This window comes from Doryrhamphus excisus, chromosome 6, assembly GCF_030265055.1.
Source record: "Doryrhamphus excisus isolate RoL2022-K1 chromosome 6, RoL_Dexc_1.0, whole genome shotgun sequence".
Classification (NCBI taxonomy): Eukaryota; Metazoa; Chordata; class Actinopteri; order Syngnathiformes; family Syngnathidae; genus Doryrhamphus; species Doryrhamphus excisus.
In genome coordinates this window covers 17781302-17809264 of record NC_080471.1, presented here as the reverse complement: position 1 = coordinate 17809264, position 27963 = coordinate 17781302, and the positions used below count along the sequence as shown (strand labels likewise).

Here is a 27963-nt window from a genome sequence, read left to right as displayed (position 1 = left end):
TCTGCCTGCACTAGACTCTCACTCATCTTCTGAAATTTTTACAACACCATTGAATGATACATGAGTTTCTTTTGAAAGCTTGCCTGGCAGATATGAGTATTCCCCTCCCTCCCCCCAGTAAATACACATGAAAGATTATAGTTATTACTGTGTAGGTGGCATGCTCGATTGATGTATCCCATGGGGGTTGCACAACATTGGATTCATAGTCATCGATCTATGTGTTTATTTAGATCACATTCGGGTTTTATGTTAATAGCGAAGCTCAACATAGATCTCAAAACAGGTATATCTTTAATGTTGATGATATTATGACATTGTTACTCTTATGGTTATGGATTTGTGGAACGTTTTTGGTAGTATAGTAAACAAAAAACAAAAAGCTAAAGCCCCAGATCTCAAGAACGTTTTGCAAGATTGCAAGATTTTTAAAGCCTTAAAGAGGACCTGTTATGCTTTTTCCACTTTTCTGACCTGTAAATGTAGTTAAAATGTTGTATTCTCGTGTTAAACGATGCCAAAACTTCAGAAAAAGAGCTTCGCGCATTAGGAAGTGAGCCCTGAAGGAGGTTTGGGATGGCTCTGAACACTCGTTTTTTTTTCTAACAGTGACTCTCTGTGATGTCATGGAGTGCAGGGCTTCCTTATATGGGCATGCACTGTAGGCCAGATACGCTCTCTGCCTTCCCCCAAGCTCTGCTTCTCCATTTACGGTGTTAACACTGTCTCTCAGGAAGTGTTTCTTCGGGTATAAGGGAAAGCTACATTTGTTTACAATTCCTAACGAGGCAAACATCAGGCAGAAGTGGTTGGAGTGGTTGATTCCCTACCAGGAAAAGAAAAATATTTTAAATCTGTCAACGACATTTCACACTGGGTCTGTTTTGTGAACATGGGCCAGTATGCAGCTGGACAAGCCTACAAACTGTTGCTGAACCCCAACGGCTTACCAATGTTACTTGGTCGTGTCCAAGTGTCAGAAAAGCAAGCAGCAAATAATAATTTATCAGTGTCCCAACTGTGTTTATTTTTTGCAAGTCATGGAATAAAAGCGGTTGTCTGTGTAGCATTATAGAGTGTGCAAACAGGGAGCAGGGTACACATTGCAAACTGAACGAGTCTGGAGTTCCTAATAACCATTTCTACCTGATATTCCAGTAAAATTCAAGTAATGAACAACCGCATAGTTGCGTTAAAAGGGAACCAATGGCAGTATTCTGGACAGCCTCATGGGTACCTCTGGATGTACACATTTTGTCTGTTTAGGGATCTGTCGTGACTCCAGCAGGTACTCCTCCATGACTGCTCATTTAATGATTAACAATCAAGACTTGCAGCATTTCTTATGGTTTTTTTCTATTGTTCTGTGGGGATTCTATTGTTTATGATGTTTTCTTTTTAGCCGTTCTAAGGCTGGTAAAGCCGCAATATTGAAAATGTAGGCTACAGTTTGAAATGATATCGAATTATCTAAGCCAGCCAACAGTTTGCATGGTGCACTATTGTAAGTGGGCTTAGAAGCTATTTACATTTCTATGTAGTCTTTCCATTTATGAACAGTGAATGAATCATAAATAGATGCATGTATCACAGAAATGCATACATAAGCACTGTATTGAGTACTGCCAGTGTTTCCAATCGGTTTCTAGCTTGGAGGAACGGAAGGCGCAAACGCACGATGGATAGTATTAGGCAAACCGGTGTGGATTGCGTCCATTGTGTCCACTTCAAGTCAACCGAACCGAATATTACAAATACAGAGTACTGTTACAGCCCTGACATCTATACAATATTTGCTTTGTTTACATTTGTGTATTGAGTCGCAGCTTCCCTTAAAGTCACAGCATCACTAGGCTTGTGATGTAAGTGTTGCCGCAGTCCATGCAGACCCGTCGTTCTCCAGTGCGGTGATCCATGTTCCACCCCCACCAAGCCTGCAGCTTTCTTTAGATGAACTCATACACGCCACCTCATGGTGGCATGTTTCTGTGTGTTCTTCCCACTCAATTTCTAGGATGAAGAATTCTCGCTTACCCTCTGTGTATCGGAGCATTGCAATCAGGTGGGCATTCATTCATTTTAGGAGGCAGGGCGGCCTTTAACTTATCTCCTCTTTGCCTCACTTATTGCCAAGTGTCAATGGAGATTACTTGCATTGTGATGATGGTGAAACATCTTCAATACCAATGAGCTTTTCTGGAAGAATGCACCCAGCAGACTTAACTTTTTAAAGCCTTTTCAATCGCTATTATTGCCATGGTTACGTCAGGTCATGGTCTAGCTGTTTGGAATCAGAATCATTTGTGTTGGTAGGTACACGTTCCTAATGTTCCACGTTTCTTTTGCCATGAAATACATTGTGAACAACAACTTGTGTTTAAAATCTAACATACAACATCTAACATACAGTAGATTTAGACACATTTGTGAACAATATTTGAGATATAGGCCTCTTGTGTACATAGAAAAAGCTCCAGATCTTCAAAAATGTGTTTTATTTTTGTTCATTGTATGTATATTGCAAGTGTGTGGTACAAATCAGGTTGCTTGTTAGCTTGAAATAGTAAGCCGACATTACAATTTAAAAAGAAAATATACTGTAAGTGGCTGCACGGTGGACGAGTGGTTAGTGAGCAGGCTGCCTCCCCTCGGGGGGACCACCACCTGCAGGTCGCGGGCAATCACCTCATTGAAAACGTATTAAGAGGAATGTAGAACGGGGCAGGAGTCTTTTCTCCAGTGGACATAAAATTACCATAGCCCCCAAGTATTCCGGCACTTTTTTTTTAAACCCAAATGCGTAAAAAAAGTCACACCAAAGTAAATGAGAAGGTGTCCTTGAACTATTTGAAGTTTGGGGCTCTTTTGAAAGCTAACAAGCTGAATTTTTCAGAATCAGCGTAAGTGAGATGAGTGTTATGGGTTGAAAATTAAGGATTTTTTTTAGGTTTGCGTATTCTACAGTATATATATTTTTTAATAAGTGTCTTCAAAGCAACACATTTGGAGGAATGGATTGGAAAACACAATTATGGCTTGAGTCGTGACCTAAACCCATTACCAATGTTACATTCATTCATTCATTCATTTTCTACCGCTTTTCCTCACAAGGATCGCGGGGGTGCTGGAGCCTATCCCAGCTGTCTTCGGGCGAGAGGCTTGGTACACCCTGGACTGGTCACCAGCCAATCACAGGGCACATATAGACAAACAACCATTCACACTCACATTCATACCTATGGACAATTTGGAGTCGCCAATTAACCTAGCATGTTTTTGGAATGTGGGAGGAAACCGGAGTACCCGAAGAAAACCCACACACGCACAGGGAGAACATGCAAACTCCACACAGAGATGGCCGAGGCTGGAATTGAACCCTGGTCTCCTAGCTGTGAGGTCTGTGCGCTAACCACTCTTCCGCCGTGCAGCCCTCCAATGTTAAAATAATACTAAAAACTGTGACAATTCTACACAAGGATTGAATCAGGTGTTCCAGTGATGGGCCATTTGGAGACCCTTGGTCATATTTTTGTTGGAAATAAATTTGCAGTTAGACGAGTGGTTAGCACACAGGCCTCACAGCTAGGAGACCTGAGTTCAATTCCAGCCTTGGCCATCTCTGTGTGGAGTTTGCATGTTCTCCCCGTGCATGCTAGGTTAATTGGCGACTCCATATTGTCCATATGTGAGTGTGAATGGTTGTTTGTCACAATGGTTGGTTGTGCCCTGTGATTGGCTGGTGATTAGTCCAGGGTGTACCCCGCCTCTTGCCCAAAAACCGCTGGGATAGGCTTCAGCACCCATCACGACCCTTGTGAGGATAAGCGGTAGAAAATGAATGAATATGAATATTTGTAGTTGGAACTTTATTGTATATAACTGTATTGGAATGATGTGTAGCAGTCGGATATCAGCGCTGTAAAACCCTTGTTTTGTCACGAGACTATGTTGGACTGTTGGAATGTTAATGGGTTAAAGATAGAATTGCCATGTAAATTTCAGGGTGGTTGCAATTGATAATCACAGCCACAAATGGCACTCCAGCGCAGATGTGATTCGACTGTGATGAGTATAATCAGGGGACCATCAGGTAAAGGACCGGCGTTCCTGATATAATAGGCTTGGCATCTATACTTGTTGTCAGCCCAGCAAAAATACCGCTTCAAATGGACAAATTGACGCTAACCTTTTTATCATTCTCTGCTTTTTCCTGTCGTCTCGTCCATGCACTTGGCTCTAGGGGAAGAGAAATAAGCCAGGAGTGGAAACGGCAGACACTCCAGACTCAGCACGTGGGCGAGGGGAGAAGAAAGCCATCAAGTAAGTGCCTCTATAGCTGGTTGGGCTTAAATAATCTGGTGATAATGAACGTCATTTGGTTACGCTTTAAGGCTCTCAATGTAAACATTGGACAAACCAGGCGGAAAACAAGGCCAAGAGTTTGTTCAGGCGGCTGTGGAATGAAATCTTAGCCATTTCATCATCATAGATTACATGTGCATCATCTTGACTGGGAGGCTTTTTTTTCTTGGTGCTGCTACATGCACTTAGTATGTTATGGCTACTGTTGCTAAGTGCAGAGAGTGTGTCACACTTATGATATTTATAGGTTATCACATGGTTTGTCTGGTATCAGGCCCAGTATCATGCCCCCGCGTGCCAGTATCAGCCCGAGACCGAAGGTGATATTCTTATTATCACATACAATTTAATCATGAGCTTATTATCACGTACTATTTAATCAAAAGGCCATTTTGTTTCCAGAAAATTTTCTGTTTATTACATGTATTATCACATACTACAGTATTAATTGGCCCTGTACCCTAGAAACCGCCCATGAATGATACGGGAAAAAGGCCGAAATGATACTGTGTCAAAGCCCAGGGCAGTGATACTGATAAAATATAGAGTTTAACCATGTCCAGTATCAGCCCCTGTAGCTGTCCACTCAGAGCGCGCTGCTCTGGTATTGTGCCCGTGAAACAGCCAATCAGAGAACAGCACACGAGTGCTTAGTGCCTACTTCTTCTCCAGTCACCAAAAAACCCAAACTTGATTAATGGAACTTTAACTGTCAGACAATGATAAGATAAGACTGTTGATAAAATATTATTGTTGAAATATTTTTGCAATTGTTGTGTTTACACTGTTTAGACATAATTCATGTAATAAACTGAAAATTTTCTGGAAACAAAATGGTCTTTTGATTAAATAGTACGTGATAATAAGCTCATGATTAAATAGTATGTGATAATAAGATCATCACATGGTTTGTTTGGCATCAGGCCCAGTATCATGCCCCCTATAATAACCTATAATTAATTATAATTATAGGTGATAACCTATAATTATATCTAAACAGTGTAAACACAACAATTGCAAAAATATTTCAACAATAATATTTTATCAACAGTCTTATCTTATCAATGTCTGACAATTAAAGTTCCATTAATCAAGTTTGGGTTTTTTGGTGACTGGAGAAGAACTAGGCACTAAGCACTCGTGCGCTGTTCTCTGATTGGTTGTTTGGGCACGATACCAGAGCAGCGCGCTCTGAGTGGTCAGCTACGGGGGCTGATACTGGACATGGTTAAACTCTATATTTTATCAGTATCACTGCCCTGGGCTTTGACACAGTATCATTTCAGCCTTTTCCCGTATCATTCATGGGCGGTTTCTAGGATACAGGGCCAATTAATACTGTAGTATGTGATAAGTTTGGATAATGTGTGGTAGGTTGGTATTATTCATTTTTTCAGGCAGCTGTCAGAGTATAAAGTGAATTTTACGCTGCTTTTCTACTGTAATGAAATGAGGCAATAGGTCACTACTGGGAAATGTCATCTCTGTAACGCTAAGTACAATTCTTAATTCCACAAATGTGTTTTTTAACCTGCTCATCACCACTCTCTTTTTCTATGCTGCTTTTTTTCTGAATGTCACTCTTTCCCTTTTATTTAACGGTTTAAAGATGGTCAGGTGAATGTTTTTTTGTGAATTGAGTGACTTAATGTTTTACATTTTCCTCTCTTTCTTCCGAGCTCAAGCAGCATTGATGTGCTCTGTTGTTCATCTCAGCTTCCAACTCTTCTCTGTGCGTTTGCCTTTGTCTCTTGCTGTGTAGCTTTGTGACTCGTATGACATCAGTGATCCAGCTCACCTTTTCCTCCTCTACTTTGACTTTGTCTGTGATTTATCGCTCTACCTTTGTGACTCATGCATTCGTGTCTTCTTTTTACACCAAGGATGGGGTGGGTAGCGGATTGTGCTTCATTAGCAGCATCATGCTACGTGAACAGAACGTCATCACATGCTGTTGTATTCTTTCCTTGCTACCTTGCTATCTTCTTCAAACGCTGTGGTGACTCAGAAAAAAAAAATCGCCCATTTCATGCAGCTCAACTCTCTTTCTCAAACCGAGCCCCCGGCTTCATCTCCAGCGGAGGGCCCCGCCTGTTGCAAATGGTTGGTTGGTGTCGAGGACTTCCACAGTTGTGTTGCTCTGACCTGTTTTTCTCTTTGGCCACAGTGATCTAGACAGAGACTTTTGGAATAACAATGACAGCAGCACAGTGCAGCAGAAGTGGAGCTCCTATCCGCCAAAGGAGTTCGTACTTAACATTTCTCCCTATGCCCCATATGGAGATCCTCGCCTCACACTCAAGTGAGTCTCGGGCCAAGGCTGGTAAGAGTCCTCCTCCCCCTTGAGCAGGGCTGTAATGAGACAGGGGCACCACTACTCCTTTCCTTTCATTTTCCTTCTCTTTTCTTTCTTTCCTTTCTTCTTACCTTTCCTTCCCTTTTGGCTGCACAATCACCGCCACTTACCGAATCGACACTTTCATTACATCGTCAGGAGAACTTTCTTCACATGAATACCAAGTCATATTTAGCGATTGTAGAATTCAAACTGGGGATTTCAAGTGTTATTCTTGATTATGATTTTAATGAACCATAAGAACGTCAAGAAAAACATACACACCCAATGTAACCACACCGCAGGGCATAAATGGTTACTAATGATTACTCATAATAATCTGCTCTGGAAATGTGAGTGGGTAAAATGTCATACATGCACATTACAGCCTCCCCCGTGACAGCCATTCCATTATTACCGTGGAGCAAAGCGGCACAGCCTTGCAACTCCCTCCGGCTCCTTTTGGCTGCTCCTCCTCACTTCCTGTCACCTTTTAATGAACACCCAGGCACATGTTCCCATGCCCGCTCTACTCCCTACAGCCCTGCAGGTCATACTAACTCCTGACCTCTAACTTCTCACCTCTCTCCCATGGAGTGTAACCATGGAGACGGACAACCCTCGTAGCTTTCCTCTCTAAACGATGATGCATATACAGTACTTTAACCCATCTCTGTAATTGCTGTATCTCCTTAATTGTTTCCCTCGGTGTGGTGGTTGTGGTGGTGTTGTTGTTGTGGAGGGTTGACCGTTACACCAGGTTGCCGTGTGATGCCAGTGTTCACTTGTGGTTGACATTCATCTGTGGCTTTCCTCTGATTCTATCTATAATGTGAACGACACTAACACAGTAACACTTGAACTCCATCTACCGTCTATCACAATGAGAGATATGGCATTTTAACCTGATGCAATAAAAGTAATGTTTTCACTCAGAAACCACTTGAATTCAGTAAAAGCTCCAGCAAGGTCACACTTATCTCCCCTCCAGGCGGTATGAGGGATGTAAGCGTAGACATCCTGCAACCAGGAATCTGTCAGATAAACTGTCTTATGACTGGTCATCTTTAATAGGCTGAGCTGTTAAGAAATTTGCGCTAAATGGCCTGGAGAGATGAAGCGGTTAATGTGCTGGTGAGCGCCGTGGATACAGTACATGGCTTCCTGTCTTAAAACCCACCAGAAGATGCTGATTCTGGTGAAGCAGCCTTAAACAAGCCCGCAGTGCTTGTATTTTGAAAGTTCATATTTTTTAAAAAATAACCCTCAAGGTTGGCATTTATTGTCCATAAAGCTGCTTTATGCTCCAGTTATTCTTTAGTCCACTCATAGTAATGGACAATTTCAGTGCAAAATTGTGCCGGAAAATATATAGGCATTGCAATTTGTTATTATAAGAGGGTGGCAGGGGGATGACCTTTTGACTCTTTATATGATCCTCAAGCGGACAGCAGCGAAATCATTTCCTGTTTAGGATTCTCATGAGATCAGCAGCTTTGACAGCTCTGACATGGGCCTCATTTATCAAATAAGCTACCATGCTCTGTGTGATCAGTCTCCATCGTTATGGGATTACTGTAGTTGAATGTCAATACTATCATTTTTCATATATTTTCCATATATTTATTTAACCGTCGAAACACAATCGTAAAAAAATCTCTGAATTGACAGGAATCATTAGTCAAATGTTCGCGGTGAGACTTGTGGAATGTATTTACCGTATATGATACTTTCATCTTATCAATCTGATGTATCAGAGGCAAGAAACTGTCAAGGATAAGCGGCTATATTTCTTTTATAAATCACTTTTAACTCCCAGTGAAACTCAGGCAATAAAGGGATGCCTGACTATCCTGCACATTCCTGTAAATACTTGTGTTGATTTATGGCCCCGTTTATTTATGTGTTCCTACTTTTAGTATAAGTAAAGACCTTGTCCACCTTTTGCGTTCAGCTCGATAAATGAGGCCTCGTGTCTGCTGTGTCAACCGTTGCTCCAACAGTGTCATCCATGCTGCTGTCGTGATTGATGACTTATCTATCTGCGCAGTCAGGTCACAATCAAATCTGAAAGGTGACCTTCTAAGGGACTCAACACAAATATCACCCCCCTCAGCTCCCACCCTGACCGCAGCATGTTGAGCCTCTACATGCTTGCTAATGAAATATATTCACGTCACCAGAGGGCACTACTGTGCTCTGTTTTTGATTATCCCTGTTTTCAAAGATGTTTAATTCCCAAAAAGTGTTGAGCTGTAATTTGAATTGACGACAATACATACAAGACTGAAGTAAGCACACTTAGGGACATCTAATGGTTGAGTTGATGTTGTGTCCTAAAACACTTCCACTTAATAATAACTTACTTGGTCTTGGAGTATTTTGAGGGGGGAAGAAAATGACCTGGCTTCTTGCTCCTATTTAACACCTCACTGAATCTCAGTGGGTAACCACATCAAGTGGTTTAAAATGAATGTGGTCTACGACTATACTTTTGTCCATTTAGTGTCTTTGATGTATCTCTTTTTGGCCCAAAGTCTACTAAAACATAACCAGTAATGGTATAAAAGAACAGATTGAACAAATACATGTCGATATTTGACACAATTCAAAGTTAAACTTTGAAAAAGTATCATTTCACCGATATAATAAATGGCGTATATGGCTTTCTCTCACCACAGACTGGTAAATGTCCATGACGTGCACATATACAATAACTCTATAATAATAACAATTTGTAGGCTATACATTCAATTATAGCTAATAGGAGATTAAAATCTCCCACAGAACAGGGCAGTCAGAAGCAGATCAGATTGTGAACAATGGCATCGCTGCTATATGAATGATAAAACACTAATACATAAGTGGCAGCGTGCAAGGCATTATTATCAAATGCTTGACTTTGCAATCCAACTTACTCGTTCCCAGCGTCGTCCACTAGGCTTCGAATGAGCTCCAACTTCATAACACACCTCATACGTAGAAGAGTTGACAATTTGTGGCACGGTTGCTATGTTTAGTAAGTGTCAAGTGTCCTCACTCAGGCGAGCTGGAGTAGACCTCCACGTTTGTAGCGCTGAGTAATGCAGGTGTGCCAGCTGCATAAAACCCTCCGAAATGCAAGCCAAGCCAAGAAGGCCGAGTGTAGACACGGTCCTCCATTACTTGGCAAAGACATGCATGGGTGTCCAAAGTGTGACACGGGGCATCTGTGTGGCTCATTGAATAAATAAAATAAACAAAACACTGCATAGGTCAGGGGTCTCAAACTCAATTTACTTGGGGGCCACTGGAGCTCGGGTCTGGGTGAGACTGGGCCGCATCAGGTTTTCCAAAAAAAACGCACTTATTAAAAACAAAAAAATTTAAAAAACTTCGCTTTGGTTCCAATTTTCTACAAGAAAAGCGCTGATAAAACATTCCACTGTTCTCAAATATCTTACTTTTTATTTTTCTACACAAAATAAAATGAAAAATAAATAAACAAATCAAGAATAAAGAAAATCAATCAATCAGTAATAAATAAATAAATAAATCTAATAATAATAATAAAACGGCAAATCATAAAAACTTAAGAAACCACATATAGTTGGTGGGTAGGCAAATTATTTTTTTCAGATTAAAATTAACAAAGCATTATTAGAGCCCTGTAGACATGACAAAACACGACTATAGTCACATTTATACTCTTTTTATTTACAACATATTGCGCAACTGCAGGGTCTTGAGACACATGCTGACTCGCAAACTAGAGAGCTAGCGACCTAAACGGTAGCCTTCAAGTTATTTCCTTTAAACTTAAATAGCCAAAAACTTACCACTTCCACACGGATAGGGAGGATAACTATTAACAGTTATTTAACCTTTAACATGAACATTAATCAAACGTAATCAATTTTTCTGGGTACATGATACCATACAGCATCCATATCAAACTTGCGCGGGCTGCACTAACGTTAAACTTTCATATCAAGGCGGGGGCCTCAAACATTTGGCCCGCGGGTCGCGTGTTTGAGACCCCTGGCATAGGTGGAAGAATATAGCAATGTTCATATCATTTAGCATCTTGTGTATTGTACCGTCTTGTAAGTTGAGTGTCTTGTGACATCCCGAATGGCTAATGTTAGTAGCCAAACTTTGCTAAATCACTATTGTTGGCCAACGTGCGTGTGTGTTGCTTGCAGCATCAGAGCAGGAAGGGCTCGCACCCTTGCGTGGTATCTAACCAAGGCAGACAGCATTTTCAGATCAGAGCTCTCATAAGTTAAAATATAATTTTCCTGTCTAGAAAAAGAAAAGTAATCAGTGTTTTACTGGAACGCTGTTAAGCTAAATGTCACTTTCAGTGGCTCCTCAAATGAGTGGTTTATTTGAAGTCTACTACAAACTATGGCTATGTGTTGCCACCATAGAACTGCCTTATACAGTCTCATACACGTCTCAAGCCCCCGAAACCTAAATGAAGGCGGGATGAGAGTTTAACGACCAGCGTCCACACACACACACACACACACACTGCTGGTGGTGGTGAATGAAGGCCCAGACAAAGGGACCTTTTTGGTTTTCCACCTTTCACAGGCAAAATGCTTCTCCTCTTCCCTGCTCTCTGCTCTCCATCCCTGTGTTTGAACGCACTGGACTCCAGACCTTTTTTCATCTACCTGCTTGGCTCCCTTGGCTTGGAAGGCTGTCTCCTCAAGCACTCCACTAATGTGTCTCACCTACTTAGCCATGTGGTTGCTCAACCTCTTTTCCTGTGTGTATGTTGTGTGCGTCTCTCTCTCTCTCTCTCGCTCTCTTCCTCTCACTCTGGTCTTTTTCTCCCCTGCCTGTCATTGCTGTCCCTGTCTGTACCCTCTCTCTGCTGCTATACCTCTGCGCCCTGTCTGTCTCCCTTAGTGGGGCAGTGTCGGGGTGTCAGAAAGGTGCAGCGACGGGACATGGGGATGATGGGGGTGGGCCTTATCGCAGTGACAGCATGAAGAGCATGATGACGGAGGGAGCAAAGGCTGGGAGATGGCAGACTGTCCAAGGCCACGTGCAGTCTGGAGGATTCAAACCCAGCAAGTGAGTTCAGAAGCGGGGAGAGAGTTTTTAAATCAGCAGCAGTAATGTTTAGATCCATTGAGTGAGTTCCGACTAAGCAAGCGGAGATCTCCAAGGAGGGGGGCAGGGCTTAATGTCATGGTGATCAAGGTGCCATCCCATAGGAGCTCTAGCTCAACAGCACAATGTAAGCAAACTGGCATGAGAATACACATAAAATAATATAACAGCACCGCATGGCTGAAATAACGTGCCATCTCCCGTGCTGTATGACATCATCCACAGTCTATATTCAGCGGGTATGAGGTTGTTAATTTTCAGTTGGACGTGATTTTTTTGCACCTTCCTTTAGCACCTTTTGATTTCCTTCCCCCACAACACATTCACGCTCGTCACTCCACGACAACCCCCCCCCTCCCCTCCTCATGGTTCCTTTTTACCCCTTCTCTGTAATTGGTTTCTATTTTTGAGCATCCATAAGAGTCTGTGTCTCTTGTGTTTGTGTCTCACACCCGATTTTCCGACTCTCCTCCATCAACCTCTGCCGTTATCCTCTCCATCTTTCTGTCTCCGTGTACAACCACTCCTTCCAAGTCTCTAAATCTTGTGTTTCATTTCAGCACAACCTGACATTATTACCCCTTTTTATCTTTAATGTCTACCCATTAAATATGATTAACAGGACACTGAAGACCAAAATTGCAAAATAACGCCGGGTGAAGTAATGCAAACTGATGTCAATAGCTCTCTCATGACCTAATTCTGGTCATATGGGTTATGTAGTCAGCGGAGAGTGAAGGGTATACGTAGTTGGCGGCAAAAATGTATGTTTTTTTTTAAAAGATAGCAATGTGAGTGATACTTAAATGTACATAAATAAGTCACTACAATGGACAGTGTCACACAGCTTTATGTGTACTCATTAAGAGAAGCATAGCAATAAAGACAGTCTTAAAAGGGGAGTGGAAAATGAGAAGTTGACAGAGGGAGGGAGACCTACTGTAGGCCTTGGTTGGCTAACGGATGTCTCTAGAGATGTAGCATGTGTTTAAAAGACCTAAAAAGACTCGGAGAGAAAGGATGACAGGCTGTCAGAGATGAGAATTTTTTTAGCGAGTGGAGGAAATGGGGATCTCTCATCAGAGCAAAAAAACCTCACCGGGAAGGCATGGAATCTGCAAAGCCACGAGCCAAACGTTGCCCGTTCGGACCGCGCGTATCCGACCGCCACCACCTCGAAACATTCCTCCACGCAGACAACAACACGCTCACGCCGCGCAGACACGCAAGACGCACTGGCACGTGACACAGGCACGCAGGGCGAGCGGCCAGATGGCGCATGGTTGGCAGACGCCGGCGTACGAGCAGCAGGCGTCACAGGGAGCTCACTTGAGCTGCACCTTCTACTGCTATTTCTGCTACGGCTGTTACTGCTGCTGCCTTACATTGCTCTCCTTCTCTCTCTTCCTCTTGTCTCCAACTCCCCATGCTCCGCCCTCTGACTCCTCTACTTTGTCCTCATCCACCACCTTTCCTCCTACTTCCTCTTCCGCCTCGCTAACATTAACTTCCTGTGTGGATGAACTTTCGATCCATCCTGATGTCAACCTGACTGTTTCTGTCTTGTCTCCCTCCTGCCCCGTGTCACCTTGCCTCAACTCTGATGGTTCTGTTGCCCTCCTCCACGCCTCCTCCTCTACTTCTTCCTTACCTCCCCATCGTCCTGCTTTCTGCCGGCCATGGCCATCTTCTCGTTTTCCTTCTTCCCTGCTCCTCTGCCCTCCCAGCATTGGGGATCCCGTCTTATCCTACACTTCCACTCTGGAGCACATCCCCACCGGCCCTGCCCGCCCACGGACGTTGCTACGCCAACAGAGTCTCCAGCAGCCCCTCATCCACCCACCGGGCTCTGGTTTCGGCCATCCTCCCACCACATCCCAGAGTTTGGGACAATTACACACAGCACCTGGACAGCCTGGGGGAGGCGGGGCTGCTGGGAGAGCAGAGGGAGGTGGTGATGGCGGTGGTGATGGTGGGGGTGCAGGTAAAAGAGCTACTCCACGGGCCACACGGGGCGGCCCCGCAGGAGCGGGTGCCTCTCGCTATAGGGGAGGAGGTGCAGGAGGCCGCTCACGTGGCAATCCTGGCAGCTGGGATTACATGATGGACCAAATCCGGAATCGTGGCTTGGACGTCAAATCCTTCCTGTAAGTTAGTACATGTATGTTTGTGGAGTATTGTCTGTTTTGTGCATATATTTGCATGTCATTCTCAAGGATGCTATGCATGTATTATATTTAATTACTTACTAATCTGTTTTTCATTTTGACAGTATCTGCGTTCCGGTATTACTTTAATTTAACTTGTCCAGAGAAGGATATTACATCTTTACACGCAGTAAGTGATATGCAAACAGGCACTGCATAGCGGTATTTAACGCACGTATACCATAACGTGATGTAAATACGTTGCCACGCTGAACGCCACAAGCAACCGTAACACATACATATTATATTACACATGAAAATATAACAATAATGCTCCAAGTGTTCGTGTGAGATTAACAATAGTTTTAAGTTACATCCAACACATTGGCTGTTGCTAGTCACATGGGTTATTACTCTTTCAAAATAAGTGTCGACACATTTCAGTCGATACAATAAGAGCCAATGAATTTACATCCAACTTTTAACAGGTTTTTAAAATGATGTAACTATATTGACTCATATACTGTACTGGCTTTTTAATACAAAGTATTTATTGTTGTTTTATCAAGATGCTTTTACTTTGAGCATCCTGGGACTCGTTCCGACAAAAGTAGGATTGAGATTTGAGACATCCAGGATAAATGAATGAACCAAGCTCAACCTACCTTAAATAAGTGCGTTTTTGTCTGCGTCTATAAAATAACTTTGTTAGAGTAATTAGTAAGCAACATAATAGTAACTAATAACAATCTCAAACCATAAAAGGAGGTGATATAGCGGTATACAGCCTTGACACATTCAAAATGGCAGCGACATTGAGTACAGCTCAGCGGCATAGGAAGTAGTTGGCTTCTTCTCTGCTGTGTGTGGCTTCCCTAACCAACCAACCAGGATGTGGCCCCCTTATGGCGGAACTGTGCAACAGCATCCTAGTGACTTACAATATATTTGGAACAAAGCTTACAGAAAGATGTCATTAAAACAAGATGGATGACATTCAAATGGCTAACAATAGATCCTAGGTTCCCAAATGGGGGTACGCCAATTTGAGTGTGAATGGTTGTTTGTCTATATGTGCCCTGTGATTGACTGGCCACCAGTCCAGGGTGTACCTCGCCAGCTGGGATAGGCTCCAGCACAAATAGCACAGTTGAAAATGAGGGATTAATAAAATAATACACAATTGCTCATGAATGCACGCTGCCTTATCGGTAAGATGACGTTTCTATTGCTTTTTAATCTGTCACAAAATTCTTTCCTAGCTTTTAATTTAAATGTCATCGCAAGCTTTGGGACTGCCAGGGTGGTTTTAGCTATTGCTATCTTATTCCGTGATAAGTTGTTTATGCTATATGCTCTGCTAAACCGTAACATCTGTTTGGATGCAATTCAGCCTGTCTCGTGCAATTGTGTTCACAGTGCAGTGCTACAAGTTGACAATATTCATGAGGTGTCATGGAGAATGTCTTGTTGGATTCATACAGTCCCACTCAGTTACATGATGTTATTTCTGTATCGTGCCCTGGAATAACTATTCAACGTCCTGCTTAGGAGGCACACTAGTAAGCTTAATTTATATTTTATTTTGAGCATCGCACCCGGACTGATAGACATGTGTCTTGCATGTGCGTATCACACAGGTCGTGTGTCACGGTGCATCAGTATAAGAGCAAGGGTTAAGCAGCTGAAGAATTGATCTTATGTCAGCAGCACCATTACATCTCCAATATATTGTTGCTTCAGGCCATAAGAGGATAGACTCACATGGGGCAGGAGGGGTGATGAAGGATTGAGGAAGGACACTGCCAAGGTACAGCATGTCTTTTATGTGCCTCTGCCCTGATTCCAATGCTACAATGGCTGTTTTAACATTATCTTGCCCCCCTTTTTTTTTTTTATGTGAGTTTTAAGCTTCTGCGGGCATACGAGAGCGACACAGCTGTACTAATGCCTCCAGCTCACTGAGCATTAGCATTGTAGCACATGCAAGCAGCAAGGTCATCGGGTGAACAGCCCATTATAGTCAACTGTAGCTCTCATCATTATGAATATGAGTGAGAGGTCATTGTTGTTGTCATTTCTCTGCAACAGCAACACCTCGCAGGATTGATGACAGAGCGCTGCCGTTCGAGATACTTAATCTCAAAGTGACAATTTTACAATCCCGCTGAATCATTGCTGTGTGAAACTGTCAATGTCTTGTCGCAGATATCTAGTCTTTGAGCGGTTTTACCAAATTGATCTCCAGGGCTGCTTTTTGGCATGAAGTATGATTTTTTTGTGTGTGTGTGTTTGTTATTAATGTCTGTTTCCACATTCCCTTCATTTCCCTTGGTTCACACAATATCGACTTTAAGTATTTTACCAATATTCTATGCAGTGTAAATCCCTTATTAATATGTGATGAGAAAATTGGGAACCAGTATATTTAAAAATTGGCAGTGAATAGACATTTTTTATTCCAATAACCTCTCAAAAACAATGCATTCATTCATTTTCTACCGCTTATCCTCACGAGGGTCGTGGGGGGTGCTGGAGCCTATCCCAGGTGTCTTCAGGCGAGAGGCGGGGTACACCCTGGACAGGGCACATATAGACAAACAACCATTCACACTCACATTCATACCTATGGACAATTTGGAGTCGCCAATTAACCTAGCATGTTTTTGGAATGTGGGAGGAAACCGGAGTACCCGGAGAAAACCCACGCATGCACGGGGAGAACATGCAAACTCCACACAGACATGGCCGAGGGTGGAATTGAACCATGGTCTCCTAGCTGTGAGGTCTGCGCACCAACCACTCTACCACCGTGTAGCCCCCTTTACACTTGTATTACACAATATATTAAATCCAGTCCAAACAGCAGCGGCGTCCTATGAAGCCTATAACGGCCTTCCAGAAGCTTATTTTTAAGGATATTTGCAAGTGAACGTGAAGGCCAAAAATTTTTTATTTGTTTCCTTTCCGCTGATCCCCCTGACATAAACACTGAAGTAAATGACCTTCTCAGTGGAGGTCATGACTTACATGAGGTGGCAACTTACTTCAGAGATATGAACTATTTAAAGCAAACTGAATCATGAACATGACATTTAGCACATTGAAAAAATGGTTCACAGTGTGAAAAGTAAGAGGAGGCTGCAGGAACACATCACTGCCAAACACCTCGTGCACCCAACATGGCCAATGTCTAACTTCTCCTGAGTTAATATTGAATTAAGCCTCATTACCAGGATCTGGACTAATTGTTTCTATTTGAGTGACACCGTGTTGAGAGGTGCTCGCAGTGTGCCACCGTTTCTGGGTCACTGCTCTCTCACCCGCCATGCTGCACTTCTCACACTTGGGCTTTACTATTCAGGCACACTTCCCTCCACAAATCCCACAAATCCCTATCCCCTTCGTCTTAAAACCTCCCGCCTCCTCATCGCTCCCGACCGCCTGTCACACACACCCCCGATGCTTCTATAGCTTAAGCATATGACGTCGCTACTGTACCCCCGCTTAGAATATATGGTACTGTCAGGATGTAGAAATATATCCCCTTTTGCTTTGCAATTTTTATTCTTACATTCAATTCTGAGCTTTCCTTGCGCAATGATTAAGCTCTGTTTAATCATTTCTTGCTGTATTTATATTTTTGTACGTATAAGAGTAGTTCCCCACCTAATCTGTCATCCCAGTAGATTGTAAATGTGGGGTTATAATTTCATCCCATATTCATTGGTGGCTTATTTCCCAAATATGAGAAGCTCTTGGTAACCTAATAACGTCCAACTAAGTACAACAAGAACATAAAACAACTTGAGGATTAATGTAGCATCTCATGGGCCGCATCCCATCAGTAGTATCCAACTTCCTTTCAAATGTAACCATCGGAGATTAGGGACAATCAGGATGGATTCCCACCTTTTCCCATATTGTTAGTGAAGGTAATTGGTCAAATCACATCACTCAATCAGATAGTGGAGAACAAATATTGGATAAATATGCCATTCATTCCTTCATTCATTCATTTTCTACCGCTTTTTCCTCACGAGGGTTGCGGGGGTGCTGGAGCCTATCCCAGCTGTCTTCGGGCGAGAGGCGGGGTACACCCTGGACTGGTCGCCAGCCAATCACAGGGCACATATAGACAAACAACCATTCACACTCACATTCATACCTATGGACAATTTGGAGTCGCCAATGAACCTAGCATGTTTTTGGAATGTGGGAGGAAACCGGAATACCCGGAGAAAACCCACGCATGCACGGGAAGAACAAACTCCACACAGAGATGGCCAAGGGTGGAATCGAACCCCAGTCCTCCTAGCTGTGAGGTCCGTGCGCTAACCACGAGATAAATATGTCAATGATAGGTTAATATGGGCTGCATGGCAGTGGAGTTGTTAGCGCGCAGACCTCACAGCTGGGAGACCAGGGTTCAATTCCACCCTCTGTGTGGAGTTTGCATGTTCTCCCCGTGCATGTGTGGGTTTTCTCCGGGTACTCCGGTTTCCTCCCACATTCCAAAAACATGCTAGGTTAATTGGCGACTCCAAATTGTCCATAGGTATGAATGTGAGTGTCAATGGTTGTTTGTCTATATGTGCCCTGTGATTGGCTGGCGACCAGTCTAGGGTGCCCAGCTGGGATAGGCTCCAGCATTCTCTGTGACCCTTGTCAGGATAAGCGGTACAGAAAATGGATGGATGGATGATGCCCCACTGGGGGTGGATGCCCTGTGATTGGCTGGCGACCAGTCCAGGGTGTACCCCGCCTCTTGCCTGAAGACAGCTGGGATAGGCTCCAGCACGCCTGCAACCCGTGAGGATAAGCGGTATAGAAAATGGATGTGTAACCCAGATAGAAAATAAATAATATATAATTAATTAAATTTACCGTGCGTACCATGTTTTGGGGTGCAACGTCATTAGGTCATGTGACGGTGTCTCACCAAGTCACGTGACTGCGCGCCACCAATCAGTGACGTATATATAGTCCGGAAGGGACTACACACCGGTAGCGGTGAGGGACGCATGGAATCGCTGCAGGTATTTAAAAGGTTTCGTTGTTTAAGTTTACAAATGGAAAATGTCTAACCATTTTACATACGTGGTCGGGATATAGGGGCCGTCCACCGACGCAACGCTGAACTTTAAAAGAGCAGTGTTCGATCACACCTATGGAATCGGCCAGGTTTTGATGGCAAGCTAGGAACCCTGCATTGAGGCAACACGCCTGGAAGTTGGAAGCCCAGATAACTGATGAGCTGTTACCCACCTGCTCTGCTCTGACCGGGCTGGTAGGAGGCTTTGCAGCCGTCCTTTTACTTTTCGTCTCTTTGGCCTTCATAAAAATCTTCACTCCTTTCCTCCACTCCTGAACCTCTGGACACTCGATTACTGGGCCATTGGACTGTTGTATGTTTTTGGGACTCTCAGTATATGAGATGAATGTGTTTTGTAAATTGAGCTCATTGAAATGTAAATTTGTAAATTAGTGTTGTGAATTGTATTGTTCTGGTTTTTCACTTTGTAATATATGGTACCGCCACTGCTGCAAATTGTGTGCTCGCCTCTTTTCCATCTCACTCCCAGAGCCGAAATCTGGATTTTTCTGAGTCTAGCCTAGAAATAACAATTACAATTAAAGTATCTAAAGCTAATATTAAATGTACTAGCGCATTGTACACGCTACACAAAGTGGCAAGCTAGCCAGGAGTGAGAGAGGGGCTTAACAAATTTGTTTTTGTGGCGGTATTCAAAGTATTGTGTAACCATGGACATATTTGAGGAACATGGCATTAAGATACCAAATGCAGTTCTGATACAGGATGCAACAAAAACTGAAACGGATGAGGAAGTGATTGAGTTTTTAACACAGTATGGGTCTATTTTGAAGGTTGAATTTATTGATGAACCAACGTCAGTTTTTCACCATTCCATTGTGATCGAATACAGTTCTGGTGCTGGGTTGGCTGCTTTGCGTCCGCTTTTGCCGTATACGTATGTGTGTAACCAAGATAAGGTCACTTATGAAATTTTGGACTTGTCGACACTCTGCGCGGGTGAGATAGGGAAATTGCAGACTGAAAACTATCTGTCTGAATTACAGAAGGTTGCAAAACGGACCGGCCAAGATTTTTCAGTAGTTCTGAGTGGGGCGATGTCTCTGCTTGGCCAGACTGTCACCAAGCTCCAGACCAGCACTGTGGAAGGAGAAACTCTAGCAGAGGACCGTAAGAGTGAGCTCACAGTTGTTCCTGTTAGTGGGTCTCTACCGTCACTACTCTCTGCTGCCACCACTGGTTCACAAAGTACTGCTTCAAGACCACACACTGATCCTCCATTGCAGGGCCAGTCAGATCCCACAACCCAACCCACCTCAAGACACGCTCTGCCAGCCATGACGCCTGCTGGACTCAACCCACCTGAAATACAACGTTATGTTGTGGAGCATATCGTCAAGAATGATGACAGTGCAATGAATCTCTCATTTAAAAGTCTGAGGGCTTTTTCTGGACGATCGCCCAGACCCCAAACAGAGTCTGATTACGACACATGGCGTTCTGGAGTTGAGCTGCTCTTGAGGGATCCTGCCGTGTCTGACTTGCAGCGTTCACGCAAGATCTTCGACAGCTTGTTACCACCTGCTGCAGATATGGTGAAGCACTTGAAACCTGACACTTCGCCGATGGTGTACCTGCAGACGCTTGACTCTGCTTATGGCACAGTCCAAGATGGCGATGAGCTATATGCCAAATTTATGGACACGTTCCAAGATGCTGGAGAGAAACCATCTACATATCTTCAACGCCTACAGGTAGCACTAAACCAAGCTGTTAAACGAGGTGGAGCTCTCAATCGAGATTTTGATCGATATCTATTGACACAATTTTGCCGGGGTTGTTGGGACAATTCACTCATAACAGAACTACAACTGAAGCAACGTAAATTGAACCCCCCAACATTTGCTGAATTCCTGCTGCTACTGCGAACAGAGGAAGATCGGGAAGCTGCTAAAACCATCCGCATGAAGCAACATCTTGGTTCAGCACGACCTAGAGCTGCCACTCATGCACAGTTTGCCCACAGCGATGGTGCAGGAAAGGGAGAGATTGCTGCGCTGACGAGCATCACACAGCAACTCGCTCAGCAGATGGCCGAAATACAGAAGCAGCTAGCAACCCTTACTGCTGCCCAAGCAAGTGGCAAGCGGTACTATGCCTCTAAGTCCACCCCTGGCTGTAAGCTAGGTGCGGGGCAGGGGGTGGGCAAGCAACCAAAGAACTCGTCTTCTGTTCCCAAGCCTGGCTACTGCTTTCGGTGTGGTGAAGACGGCCATGTCAAGACCAATTGTAGTAATCCCCCAAACGCTGCACTCGTTGCTGCCAAAAGGAAACGGTTTGCGGAAAGGCAACAAAACTGGCAGAAGTTAAACTAAAGTCAGTTTCAGTTGCGGGGCAAACTGGAACTGGTGTGAACTCACAATGTCCCTTCCAGAAACACGTAAATTGTCAAGAAATAAGTCAGAACTTACCTGCTGTTCCATCCCGATTACCCAATGGCTTGGTCGGATCCCGTTGCACAGCCAATATCAAAATCGCTGGGGAAGACTTTAACTGTCTCTTAGACACGGGATCGCAAGTCACAACAATCCCAATATCCTTTTATAATCAACATTTCTCTGACCAGCCAGTGAGATCATTAGGAGACTTACTTCAAGTTGAAGGAGCGACTGGACATGCCGTCCCTTACGTGGGATATGTGGAGATGATGGTCACTTTCCCAAAAGAGTTCCTGGGAGCAGATTTTAACGTTGCAACGCTAGCGCTTGTTGTCCCTGACATTGGAGGCCATCAGTCCCCAGTGTTGATTGGCATGAACACCTTGGAGCCCTTATATAGTCACTATATGGGGAGTGAATACTCAGACTTCCAGCCAACTTCCAAAGGCTACCGAGCCGTGCTCAAATTACTGCAGGTACGCAGTAAGCAGCAACAGGGCAAGGATGGAGTGGTGAGGTTAGTCGGTAAGTCCGCAGTCACCATTCCCGCCAAGCGTACTAGCGTCGTTGAAGGCTTCATCTGCACCAGGATGTCATCTTCTGGCCAATGGGTGCTTGTGGAGCATCCAGCCTTACCACTGCCTGGTGGGCTGTGTGTTAAAACCACCTTAGTCGTGGCCCCAAGCCAATACAACAAGAAGATTCCTGTCATCCTCAGTAATGAGTCAGATCATGACGTGATCATTCCACCTCTCTCCACCATTGCAGAAATTGCAGTATCACCACAGATCCTTTCGCACAGCGTATCAAACCATTCATCAGGAAATCCTACCAACACTCTGAAGTTGGATTTTGGCGAATCACCGATTCCGCCAGAGTGGAAGAACAGAATTATCGAGAAACTTGGGCAGATTCCAGATGTCTTCGCACTCAGTGATATGGATTTTGGACACACTGACAAAGTAAAACATCACATAAAGTTGCATGACGAAACTCCATTCAAACACAGAGCCAGACCCATCCACCCTCAAGACATTGAGGCAGTCCGACAACACCTAAGGGATTTGTTGGAGGCTGGTGTCATTCGGGAATCGGAGTCTCCGTTTTCATCACCCATTGTCGTGGTCCGGAAGAAGAATGGTGATATACGCTTATGCATTGACTACAGGAGATTGAACCTTCAGACAATCAAGGACGCTTATCCCCTGCCAAACCTCGAAGAGTCTCTTTCAGCTCTGACTGGTTCGAAATGGTTTAGCGTTCTTGATCTTAAATCTGGATATTACCAGATCGACATGAATGAGGCCGACAAAGCTAAAACAGCTTTTGTGACGCCCATCGGATTCTGGGAGTTCAATCGGATGCCCCAAGGGGTAACAAATGCTCCATCTACATTTCAACGGTTAATGGAGAAGAGTATGGGAGATCTTCATCTAAAAGAAGTTCTTGTTTTCCTTGATGACATCATTGTATTTTCAGACTCACTGGAAGAACATGAGCGGAGGCTGTTGCAAGTATTACATCGGTTGAAGGAATATGGTCTGAAACTCTCTCCAGAGAAATGTAAGTTCTTCCAAACATCTGTGAAGTATCTGGGACACATTGTTTCGGAAAGGGGAGTAGAGACAGATCCAGACAAGATTCATGCCTTAAAGTCCTGGCCAATTCCGAAAACTTTGAAAGAACTGAAGTCATTCTTGGGATTTGCTGGGTATTACCGGAGGTTTATTAAGGGGTATTCCACCATTGCCAAACCTCTCAATGACCTAACCCGGGGGTATACACCTACCTCCAAGTCTCTGAAGTCCAGCTCAGCGAAATACCAGGATGCCAAACAACCCTTTGGTGAGCGATGGTCGCCTGCTTGCCAAGTAGCATTTGACACGCTCATTACGAAGTTGACCAGTTCCCCTGTCCTTGGTTTTGCCGACCCGAAGCTGCCGTATATCTTGCACACCGACGCCAGCACTACCGGTCTCGGGGCTGCTCTATATCAGGAACAGGAGGGTCAGCTGAGGGTTATCGCCTACGCCAGTCGTGGCTTGTCAACAAGTGAATCAAGGTACCCTGCCCACAAACTGGAGTTTCTTGCACTTAAGTGGAGTGTCTGTGAAAAGTTTCATGACTATCTGTACGGGGGCCACTTTGTAGTAGTGACTGATAACAACCCGCTAACTTACTTGTTAACCTCTGCAAAGTTGGATGCCGCCAGTCACAGATGGCTTGCTGCCTTGTCCACCTACACTTTTAAGTTGCAATATCGAGCTGGGAAGCAGAACCTTGATGCTGACGCACTGTCTCGGCGACCTCACAGCCACCCTACTGACCTGACAGTACCGAAAGACTGGGATTTGATCTCCAAATTCACAGATGAGCATGTGGTTGAACCAGGTGAAGTAGATGAACTTGATCCTGATATTGTTTCTGCTATCTGTCATCGCTGCCTTGTCATCAGTCAGCCGGGCAGTACAGCAGAGAGTTCCCTAACTCTGGTTGAATCCTTGAGTTTGACAGCCAAAGCCATCCCTGACTGTTATGCAAGCGAGGACCATCATGGTTTACCAGTTGTTCCCTCCCTGTCACACCTGGACCTCAAGGAAAAGCAACGTGCTGATCCTGTCATCAGAGAGGTCATACATCAGATGGAGACTGGAGAGAAGGTCCTTCCAATGCAAAGGCAAGAGCTACCAGACCTTGTGTTGCTGCTGAGGGAGCTTAGCCGTCTTGAGCTACAAGAGGATGTTTTGTATCGGAAGAGGTATGAAAGGGATAAAGTCTTTTTCCAGTTGGTGCTACCAGAGGAGCTGCGGTCAGTAGTTCTCACAAGTCTGCATGATGACATGGGACATATGGGCATCCAGCGAACTTTGGACCTTGTACGTTCTCGGTTTTTCTGGCCTCGTATGACTGCCGACATTGAGACTAAAATAAGGACTTGTAACCGTTGTGTGAGACGTAAGACACTACCAGAAAGATCTGCGCCATTAGTTAATATAAAAACCACACGTCCTTTGGAGTTACTTTGCATGGACTATCTGTCACTAGAGCCAGATCAAAGCAATATTAAAGATATCCTTGTTTTCACCGATCACTTTACAAAGTTTGCAATAGCTATACCCACAGCAAACCAAAAGGCGAAGACGGTGGCAAAATGTCTATGGGAGAACTTCATTGTGTGCTACGGAATACCTGAACGGCTCCACACAGACCAAGGACCTGACTTTGAGTCAAAAATGATTAAGGAGCTTTGCCAACTTGCTGGAATTTCAAAGACGAGAACAACTCCATATCATCCTCGAGGGAACCCCGTTGAGAGGTTCAACCGCACACTACTTGCCATGCTTGGAACTCTTGAGCATAAACAGAAAAGCAAATGGAAAGATTATGTAAAACCGTTAGTGCATGCATATAACTGCACAAAGAATGACGTCACAGGATTCACCCCATATGAATTGATGTTTGGTCGTTCACCACGTCTTCCGGTGGATCTAGCTTTTGGATTGCCGGTAAAAGAAAATCAACCCACCACACACTCCCAGTATGTGGCAAGTCTTCGTTCCCGACTTGAAGAAAGTTTTCAACTTGCATCCAAAAATACTGTCAAATCTGGGGAACGCAACAAAGCACGATTTGATCAGCGAGTTACTCCGTCAAGTCTGGAAGAAGGAGATCGAGTCTTGGTTCGGAATGTCAGGCTTCGTGGTAAGCACAAGCTGGAGGACAAATGGGAGCAGGAAGTCTATGTTGTTGTGAAGCGTGCTGGGAACCTGCCTGTGTATACAGTACGACCTGAAACCAACACGGACGGACCAGTTCGTACCCTGCATAGAGATCTGCTACTTCCATGCCCTTTCCTACCAGCGAGTGGTGACTTAGAACTTTTACCGACTACACCACCTCGTCGTCCTTTCACTCGGAGCCAGAAACAAGCCAGTGCAGATCAGACCGAAGATCTGGATGATGGTAACGAGTGGGATGTACCCCTACTCGGGATTGAGCCAACAACATTCCAGTTCCATCATTCAAACCCAGCTAAACTCGTTACTGAGATCACACGTCAGCCTATGTCAAAGGCTGTCGCTCTTTCACCTGTGCCTGTGACTCCTATTTCAGAAACTATGACCGTACCTGCTGATGGGGACTCTGCTGCCGAATCAAATTCCTTACCCATGGAAGAAGACCCTGAGCCTGGTGAGAACTTACCTGAAAGGGAAAGACTCCCATTTATCGGTGTTCCTGAAGATCTGTCTGTAGAAGAACCAGAGCTCATGGATCAAGCAGAGATATCCCCCACTCGGAATGAGTTGTTGCTCAGTCCAACACATGCTGACGCTCAGAACGCACCTGCTAGCGAGGTACCGGCCATAGACTCCACACCTGTCGTTAGAAGGTCTAGTCGGCAGCGTCACCCTCCTAATCGACTCCAATACGCAACACTAGGCAACCCCCTTATTTCAGTCGTACAGACTTTATTTCAAGGGTTAGTTGACGCTTATGGCGAAGGCTTTGCTACCTTTGCAGCGACCCGTCCTTCGGAACCCCACATTCTCGATGTTTAGCATGCATCGGGAGTTGCATGTTCTAAAGGGGGGAGGGTGTAACCCAGATAGAAAATAAATAATATATAATTAATTAAATTTACCGTGCGTACCATGTTTTGGGGTGCAACGTCATTAGGTCATGTGACGGTGTCTCACCAAGTCACGTGACTGCGCGCCACCAATCAGTGACGTATATATAGTCCGGAAGGGACTACACACCGGTAGCGGTGAGGGACGCATGGAATCGCTGCAGGTATTTAAAAGGTTTCGTTGTTTAAGTTTACAAATGGAAAATGTCTAACCATTTTACATACGTGGTCGGGATATAGGGGCCGTCCACCGACGCAACGCTGAACTTTAAAAGAGCAGTGTTCGATCACACCTATGGAATCGGCCAGGTTTTGATGGCAAGCTAGGAACCCTGCATTGAGGCAACACGCCTGGAAGTTGGAAGCCCAGATAACTGATGAGCTGTTACCCACCTGCTCTGCTCTGACCGGGCTGGTAGGAGGCTTTGCAGCCGTCCTTTTACTTTTCGTCTCTTTGGCCTTCATAAAAATCTTCACTCCTTTCCTCCACTCCTGAACCTCTGGACACTCGATTACTGGGCCATTGGACTGTTGTATGTTTTTGGGACTCTCAGTATATGAGATGAATGTGTTTTGTAAATTGAGCTCATTGAAATGTAAATTTGTAAATTAGTGTTGTGAATTGTATTGTTCTGGTTTTTCACTTTGTAATATATGGTACCGCCACTGCTGCAAATTGTGTGCTCGCCTCTTTTCCATCTCACTCCCAGAGCCGAAATCTGGATTTTTCTGAGTCTAGCCTAGAAATAACAATTACAATTAAAGTATCTAAAGCTAATATTAAATGTACTAGCGCATTGTACACGCTACAGATGGATGATTAAATTATTGTTTATTGTTCCCCACATTTCAGCATTTTAATCCAGCATCAACTTTTTAGTTTGGAATTTGGTCTAATTTCAGGTTATTTTTAAATATCCTTCTCTGGACAAAGTGTGACTGTTCTCTGGTGTTGTTTCTATTAATGAGCATTTTCTTTCTGATGATTTCCTCTTCCTTCTCGTGAGATTCTGAAGTGTCCTATCATATTGTTGCTGTTTGTTCTCTCCATAAATGACCTCTAATTTCTTTCTTTCTCTTTCTCCCCATCCGCACCGCTCCTTTCTTGTGCTCGATTTCTTTCCCCTTTGATTCTCTCCTTTCTGTTTCTCTTTTCATTTTTGTGTCTTTCTCTTAACTAAAATTTTGTTTTTTGGGGAGCCAGTGAAGGAAAGCTGGTGGTCCTGTCTTTGGCCATCGGTGTGGCCGAGCAAGATGACTTTGCCAATATCCCTGACCTGCAAGAAACAGCGCAGGCAGCCCCAGCAGCCAGTCAAGAGCCCCCCCTTGAGAAGAGGTACCAGATAATGTATGGGAGTGCTTGTGTGTGTGTGTGTGTGTGTTAGGGAGAGTGTTAAATGAAAAGATGGGATGGGTATGATATCGTAGAACAAGCTTAGGGAGGATTTTTGCAGCAAGTTCGAGAAGAGTCGTTTGGTGTAGCGGTGAGTCACAACACTTAAATGCTTTGTGATAAAGACTGTAGCTGAAATGACATAAAAAGAGTTAACGATAGACGACCACATGTAGGGAAAAAAATGTCTGCAATTTCGAAATAGCTAAAAAGGCTATTTGGATGTTAGCTATAAAAGCATTAATGAAATCATACATCACAGCATCGCAATCATTTGAACCCACTGGTGCGCTAGTCGTCCCCCCCCCCCTCCACACACACACACATTTTGCTAAATCAAATAAACTTGTGTTCTCAAGCTGTAGATCCTTTTTTTATCTGGTGATGATAATCATCTAATCATCTCATGTGCACCACAATGACATTCTTCTCCACTGTTTCCATCCCTTTTTTGTTTGTCATTTCACTCCTGCCATCTACCCACCTTAGTTATCCC

The 27963-nt window shown here is 44.1% G+C and overlaps 1 protein-coding gene across 1 annotated transcript in view; it reads left to right on the top strand.

The window, feature by feature from the left end:
- The window catches only part of syt7a (synaptotagmin VIIa), a 107732-nt gene that overhangs the window by 55614 nt on the left and 24155 nt on the right, over positions 1 to 27963 (top strand). Inside the window, exons 3-7 of the mRNA XM_058075952.1 lie at positions 4241 to 4320; positions 6530 to 6664; positions 11597 to 11764; positions 13531 to 13950; positions 27279 to 27410. Of these exons, the coding sequence (XP_057931935.1) occupies positions 4241 to 4320; positions 6530 to 6664; positions 11597 to 11764; positions 13531 to 13950; positions 27279 to 27410 (935 nt within the window). The remainder of the gene's footprint in view (positions 1 to 4240; positions 4321 to 6529; positions 6665 to 11596; positions 11765 to 13530; positions 13951 to 27278; positions 27411 to 27963) is intronic.